At 42.2% G+C, this 8045-nt stretch overlaps 1 protein-coding gene across 1 annotated transcript; it reads right to left on the bottom strand.

Annotated features, from left to right (window-relative positions):
- Positions 1-586: 586 nt before the first annotated feature.
- Positions 587-7426, bottom strand: SLC30A1 (solute carrier family 30 member 1). The gene is made up of 2 exons (XM_081942247.1): positions 6313-7426; positions 587-1754 (listed from the first exon to the last, which is right to left on the bottom strand). The coding sequence occupies exons 1-2, from the start codon at positions 6938-6940 to the stop codon at positions 856-858; spliced, it is 1527 nt and encodes a 508-aa protein (XP_081798373.1). The 5' UTR covers positions 6941-7426; the 3' UTR covers positions 587-855.
- Positions 7427-8045: the final 619 nt, after the last annotated feature.

Raw genomic sequence — 8045 nt, 5'->3', positions numbered from 1 at the left:
GAAATATATTAAATTTTTAGCAAATATATGCTGATGAATTTGATGTTACATTTTTTCCTTTTTTTTACTTAAAATTATCAGAAGCAATCTCTCCATTCCAGTTCACCACAGATAACACTGCTAAGACAGAGACCAGCTCTGGCTCTCTAGTCCCAGCAAACGCTATTATAGAGTTTAAATTCTAAGATTTATATAATAAGGAAGAAAGGAAAGGAGAAAATAAGTGTAACCTATTTTTGTCTTACACTTTAACAGTCCAGGTGGAATGCAAGTAATTTTCCAATTCATATTTAGTAAGCTAATGTCACAGGCCCAATTCAAATATGGAATATTTGTCAATGGGCAAATTTTAAATTGTTATTATTAATGCTACATAATATATTTATTTTAAAATAGTATTCATTTTCATCTAAGAGGAAATGTAACCACATGCTAAGTGGTTAATTTTCTGAAAAGATTCTGTCAAGTTTGGTGTCCTCTCCCAATAGTTGTACTTTTTTAAAAGGTCATACACACACAAATCAACAAGCAGAAAGAACAATCCCAGTAAGAAACTTAATATAAACTAATTTCAGGGGAAAGGGGATTATTGAAGAATCATTTTAATTTTTAATTCAATCCATCAGGCATAGAGTTGAAACTGGTTCTGCATTAATGTTGTGTCATTTAGCCTCAAGTTAACACAAACATTATGTTGTGTCAGGACGGTATGTTCTTTTCAACAGGATTTCACTGTGGTAACAAAGACAGAACTTCAATAACTACATTTCTTTGCAACTTCTTTTTAATAAGTCTTTTTTACCTTGCAATTTATTTGTAGTTGAAGCCATATTTCATTCAGCATAACTTTAGAAATTACAAAGATGATTCAAACTGTTTGTTGGGGTTAGGCTCTGCGTCTAATTTTACAGCAGGTATGCATTCTGATTTAGTCCTCCGGGCTTTGTGTTGTGGAGAGTCAATAAGTATTTCAGAGCAAGAAATACTAACTGAAGGGGACTTTTCTATCTTCTTTCCCATAGCCTTTTCCACAGTCCCACAACACTGCTTCAGAGCACACTGGGTTCTGCAGGGAAGTTCACATTTACTCACACCTTCTTCAGAGCTTACAATGGCAAATTCAGGCTGAATGGTTGTTGCATGTATCCCTTCATCATGAAAAATCTCCTTAATATCTTTTGCCACTTTCATGTAGGATTCTGGATCCCTACATTTTATATGCGCAGTGCCAATTATCCTGCTTCCTGCCAGCTGCCAAACATGCAATTCATGGACAGCTTCTACATCTTCCAGTTTACGGAGTTTCTCATTTAAAGAGCGAATATCAATTTGCTTAGGAACAGTTTGCAAAAGAATAAGAGCAGATTCTTTAAGCAGAGGATAAGTAGTATAGAGTAGAATGCAAACCATGATCAGACAAAGTGAAGGATCTAAATATAGAACCCAACAAGGACCAGCTACAGGGATTTGGTCTCGTTCCAGTGGAGAAAGCTGAGTGAAGTTTGTACAGGGGTCATTAACACAAACATTGATGCAATCCCCAACCTCCGGGCATGGAGTCCAGTAAGAGTAAAATATTATGGCATTCACTACTACAATAACTGAACCCAAGGCATCTCCAAGAACATGAAGGAACACTCCACGCATATTGAGCTGAGCACTGGTGTCTTCGTCCATTTCCATGTCTATAGAGTCGTGACTGCTAATATTTCCATTTGGCTGCAGTTCCATTTGGCTGTCTTTTACTACATCACCTGCAAAGACAAGAGCAATATTGTTATGCAAATATGAAATCTGTGATTGAGTTAGCAACATTATATTAATGTAGTCAGTGAAGGAGATCAATTAAATATAGTAGTTTTCTTAGCAGAAATCTGGATTCAAAAGTATTTAAAGTATTATGTCTGCCTTCTGGTGACATTAATGATCTCTTCAGGATTCTAGAACAGGAAGCTTCAACTTTTTCCATAACATGGACCTATTTACAGCATGCAACAGAAGGCCCAATGTTAATGTTTTAGCAAGTAACCAAAATTATTCTCCTCTCCTTTCAAAACATTCAAATTTTAAGTGGTAAACTAGAATAGAATGTCATGCAGGACTGCTGATGTATTCCTTTTTAAGTTGGACAAATGGTTCTCCTCTGGGTCCTGGCATTCGCTTCAGACCAAAGCTTCAAAGCAGCAATCACCAATCTAGTGCTTTCAGGATACCATAATCCCCAGCCACATTGTCCACCGTCTTAATAAGTAAGGGAGTTGGCTATAAGTTCTGAAGAATTTCACACTGGGAAAGACTGCTTTATGATTCACAGCCAATCTCTTTGCTTAAGCACTCATTAGCTTTCCTAGATTTATTAAACTAATTAAGGCAAAATTCTAATCATCATAGTTAAAGATGAATAAAATGAAAAGAATATGTAGACATATGCTGAAAGTTTTGGAGAAACAGCTGATAAATTTGCTGTTTTCAAAAATCTGTTCTCTTAAGCATAATCAACAATTTATTTTCAAAAAATGAGACCCTCACTGCATAACATACATACACAGAAAAACTATCCCTGCAGATACAATAATTTATATATGCCTGAATGCATACTCACATTGACATATCAAGGATGCAATGGAAATTATCAGGCAAAAGAAAAATTGTTTAAAGAAAATGAAAGCTAACACCCTCACTGATAATCATGCTAATATATGGGACTTCAAATCAAAACATCAGAAGAGCATGTCAGCATATCCTGACCATCACTATATATTGTTAAATGCAATAACTGATACAACTGGTATTCATCACTTTTCACTGGTGGAATGCAAAATATTCTGGATTTTGGTATCAGGTTTTGCTTCCAATCACACTAGTATCCTAAACTAATTCACAGTGATCCAGAAAATGATTTCCATCAATGTCTCTTCTCCTTGTAAAACTTAGCACTACTTCCAGTGAATTCTCCCCCAGAAGATGGGGTGGAGGGAAAGGAGACAAACCTTTCTATTCAGGGAAGTTTGGCAGTTTCTGAACTTTATTTATGTTTGCTTTTCAAGTGATTTTGAGAAGCAAGAATTCCATGGCTGGCTCCAATGGTTGAGAAAGAGAAGGAGCAAATCAATTTAAAAAGCTGCAGGGAAATTAAAGAAAGTAGTCATTGTTCTTCGCTCTAGCTAGCCCCCATGTGGTTAGGCTGGACTATGGAGGAAAACCACCTGCTATGGATTAAATAGATAGGAATAAACTAGAGGCACTTTCACACGTGCACTATGCATAATCGCATATGCTCATGAACCTGGCTTGTCAATGGTCAGTCCCCGAGGATATGTTAGAAATGGATTTGATCTGCTCAAGCCCAGTCACAGACAAGCCTTAGTCACAGGGCCTAATTTTTAAAAAGTGACAATTGAAGCCAATGAAAAATTTTTAAAAATTGCCAAGTGAAAAATATTGCACACACAAAAATACCAAAACTATGGAGGATGAAGTTGCTACAAAAGAAAGAAGATAGGTCATCTACATTACAGAAAGTTAATAAAAAGATAAAATGATGAAGCACCATCATCATCTGAGAAAAATCTACACTCAAAATCTCACTGTTCTGAGCTTCCAAAAAAGGTTGTTTATTTGAACATCATATAACAGACTAAATTTAATTTGTTTCACATCAAATAACACTGTCCAAATACAGCACATGCTGACTATAGTAAGACAAAAATGAAAAACATATCATAATTATTGCACAGGAAAATTTGCATTCAGTATTTTTTTTTTCAGAAAACCCACATCTTGGGGAAGGAACTATATAAAACTGCAGGTTGAACAGGAGAGAATGAAAATTGCCTTTTGGCTCCTACTCTCAGTTACATTCTAATTTGGATAGCAGCATTCTGCAGGCAAAAAAATAAGCAATTGTTTTCCTGCTGAAAAACAAAAAGGACAAAACAGTCATTATATCAAGAGAGACCATTTGTCTGTGTGTTGTATTACAAAATGGGTTTTAAGAGTAGTTATGTTGCAGATGCTGATGAGAAGAATGCTATTGGTTCAATGACTCCAGCAATGTAACCGGTGGAACTTGAATCATCTCCCACACTCATTTCATTAAATTGACTCCACCTCTATAATGATTTTTACAACTCCCAATGGTGGAGATCAAGAGTTACCTGTATGGATGCTGAAAACAGAAAGTATATATGCATTAATACACCAGGAATGCTGTACATATGTGCGCCTAGTTAAAGATGTGTGCCTAAAACTGTCAAGCTTTTTAAAAGTCACTACAGGAACTTCTTAAGGAGACATGTTTATTCTTAGAACCAAAACTCCATGAATAGGGTTTGGAAGACAAACTACCATGATGACAATGTTATCTTCAGGCTAAGAGTCATCCCAACAGAACTATTGCCAGGGATCGTTTCTGCCTCACTAATCTGAAAAATATACCTTAAATAATCTGGGTTACCCATAAATCCCATAGTTCTGAAAAGCATTTCCAGCATTTTCATCTTCCCAAGATAGAACTAGTTTTTAAGTGGGGGAGGGAGAGGGCAAGTACAACTGCAAAATCACACTGGATGTTATTGCATAAATGAGCCAACAATGATCCCAAGGCCAAATGCAAACTTTCAAGAAAATCAGTTGCTTACATAAATAACACTGACGCCAAGAGATGAACAGATTACCAACCAATCTGCTTTAGAAATTATAATCTCAGATCCCTGATTAAATTATGAATAAATCAACATTTCTATATTAAACTAAATTACAATTATACTAACTATAGAATATTGCCAGAGGAATTAATTTCCATGACAGGAAACAAGTTCCTCATCTGCAATGTAGTCTAGCCTTTAAAGGAACAATTCTGCATTTATTTTTATATTTATATTCTGGCTTTCATATAGAAGAGAAAAGTAGCATACACAGCACTTGCATTTCCTATTTTTCCCAAAACCCATTCTGTGAAATATGTTGGTCTAAGACAGGGGTGTCCAAACTTGGGAACTTTTAAGACTTGTGGACTTCAACTCCCAGAATGGCTGGCTGGGGAATTCTGGGAGTTGAAGTCCACAAGTCTTAAAGTTCCCAAGTTTGGACACCCCTGGCCTAAGAGGACAGCAACATCCCTAAAGCCACTCAACTAACTTCCATGGCAGAAGGTGGAGTAGAAATTAACAGCAAGCACACAACACTAGCTCTCAAATAACAATCCATACAATTTTGTCCCAAAAAGTAGATGAGTTGATGATTAAATCTCTAATGACAACAGACTTAAGAAACTGATTAAATCAGAATAAATGCTGCAGAAAACTTATTGGTGGCCTGCATTGATGGCTTTGCAATATTTTATGTTGATAAAAAAAGCTATAGACTACATAATTGGGTAAAGAATGACAAATATTCTGTGTATGCTCAGAGAGAAGTGCATACCAGATCTACCATGACAGCTGCTGTCTATGTATAATATACTTTTTAGTATAATTAAGTTCTAAAATTTTGCTGCTGTAAAAAAATCAACCAATTAGAACCAACATTACATAAAGGCTGCTAGTTGTTGATAGATGGAAGAAAAGTGAAAGAAAAGAGAAACTCTGTAGTAATTCTCTTCTATACAAGGCACATTAACAATTTTAATTATTTTAAATTCACAACAACAAAGCTATCTAAAACCTTTCCCAGTATTTATTTTTCTGTTTTAGTGAAAGTGGGGTGCATGAACAGTTTTGTTCTTGAATAATCAATGACCATTTCCCATATTCTGGGTTTTCAGAATTCAACCTGAATTTAATTCAGGTTAAAATAAAATGAAGTACAAGAAGCTTTATGGCCCAATGAAGAATCCTGGAAAGGCCTCTAGCAGTATTTAAGATCGTAAGATCTAGGAAATGTAGTGAGCAAATGATATTAATATAGCACATTATAGAGAAAAAGTTGCAATCTCCCAAAACGAAAGATGCCCTAAAGTGTCTGCTGGGGCATGATGAGGTAACAGTAACCATGGCAGTGGGTTGCCAAGACAGTAAATTAGGGTCAGCATGGCACAATCTCAGAGGGAAGAGAGATCAGCAAAGGATAAAATCTCTTGCCATTGATCAGTCCAGGGGGGAACACAATCCACTTTGGGTCAGCAGGGCTTGGTGTATATGAATCCTTTTATCACCTTTATTTGTGCGGGCAAGACTGAATTCAAACCCAAGGTTTTTTACTGGCTGAAGAGCAGCCCTTTCTGAAGCAGGCTCCAGGCTAGGTACCTCTGGACACCCTCAGATCAGGGCGGAAGCCCCTCCGCATCCCCTCCCCACCCCACCCTCAGCTCACCCAGCTTCTCCAGGCTGACTCCATTGGAGCTGTTGAAATTGTCCACCAGGGTGTTGGTCTCTTCTTCTTTATGTAGGTCGCCGGGAGGCGGCTCCGCCTTGCCGCCTCGGGAGCCGTTCCGCCGGTGGCTTCCCCCTCCGCTCCCGCCGTGCGAATGGCCGTGGCCGCCGCCGCCGCCGTGCTGGTGGAAGAGGCAGAGCCCCAGGACGTTGATGAGCAGCCCGGCGGCTCCGACGCCGATGACCACCAAGGGCTGCTCGATCTCGTGGGGCTCGGTGAAGCGCTCGATGGCTTCCAGGAAGATGGTGAAGCAGAGGGCGGTCAGGAAGACGGCGTTGACCAGGGCGCCCATCACCTCGGCCCGCACCCAACCGAAGGTGTTCTTCTTAGTGGCGCGGGTGCGCTGGGCGAAGCGGACAGCCACCAGGGCCACCACCAGAGCCATCACGTCCGAGAGCATGTGGAAGGAGTCCGAGAGCATGGCCAGCGACGACGTCAGCCGGCTCACCACCACCTCCACTACGAAGAAGCCGAAAGTCAGCGCCAGCATGCACATCAGGCGCACCCGCCGGCAGCCGTGCCGTCGCCGAGCCGGAGCCGGCCGCTTGCCCGGACTCTCTACGCCCATGCTGCCGGCCTGGGGAGCCACTCAGCCGCTTAGCAAAGGTGCCGGTGCCGCAACCAAAGCCGCGAGGGAAGAGGAGCGGGGTAAGCAGCACCACTCGTTAGCCGGCCGAGGAGCCGCCTCCCCCGGTGAAATCGCCCCTCTCGACGCGGCTAGTAAACCTCCAACCGTGCCGGGGCTTCTGCTCTCCCGCGGGCCAGAAGGGTTGCCGTGATCGTCACTATCGACGAACCGCCTCTCTGAGCTGCCGCCGCCGCGCCGTCTCCCTTCTATATAGCCCGCGTTCCAAGAAGCGGCGGCAACCACCCCACCGCTCTTTGCAGACGGTTTGAAACTAAACTTTGCACCCGAACCCCCTAACACTCCTTTCCACACGGAACTCCAGAGCCACCCGCCGCTAGGCTCCGCCTATCTGAGTCTTCCTCATTGGCTACGACCCCGGCAACCGGGCGGCACCACTCACACCTCACGGCGGGATTGGCCCCTGGGGATAGTCTCGACAAACCATCCGCCGTGCCTCCAGACGGCTTTCTTATTGGCCTGGCTTACCTCAGCCTTTTCGTAGGTCCCGCCTATAGGGCGGGGCGATCTCTTTGATTGGAAGAGATGCTCGGTCGTGATGTATAGCATCCTATCAATCTCCCTCTTTGGAGCCGCCTCCGAATGAGTTATTTTTTTCGGGACTGGTGCAAAAGGTGGTGGCGGGTATCGAGCGGAACGTTTCCTTTTCTCTCCCCCCAGCCCAGCCTTCGCCCTGGTTTTCCACACGCCCCGCCAAGCGGAGGCGGCAGTTCCTGCTTAAGCGCCCGGCCCGAACTTCCCCTTTTCCCTCGGTGACACTGACAGCTCTCCCCCACCTCCGCTTCTTGCCACCGCACCATGACGTGGAATAAGGGGAGCTGGAAGGGGGGGTAGGGGCGGACGAGACGTGTGGAAAGCTGCCGGCGTGCACCCGATACGGCAAGCGCAGCCCTCCTCCCGCAAAAGTCCAGGATTCGTATCTACCGAATTAACTCTACTTGGGTGTGAAATAAAGAAAATTGCTGAGGTTCGCATCCTGCCTCTTTCCTGCAGAGGAAGCTCAGACCAGGCTGCGTAGCTGCCCTAC

The sequence above is a fragment of the Natrix helvetica genome (assembly GCF_964273705.1).
Source record: "Natrix helvetica genome assembly, chromosome: 2".
NCBI classification, from domain to species: Eukaryota; Metazoa; Chordata; class Lepidosauria; order Squamata; family Natricidae; genus Natrix; species Natrix helvetica.
Note: the sequence above shows the minus strand (reverse complement) of the source record. Positions and strands in the feature narration are given on the sequence as shown.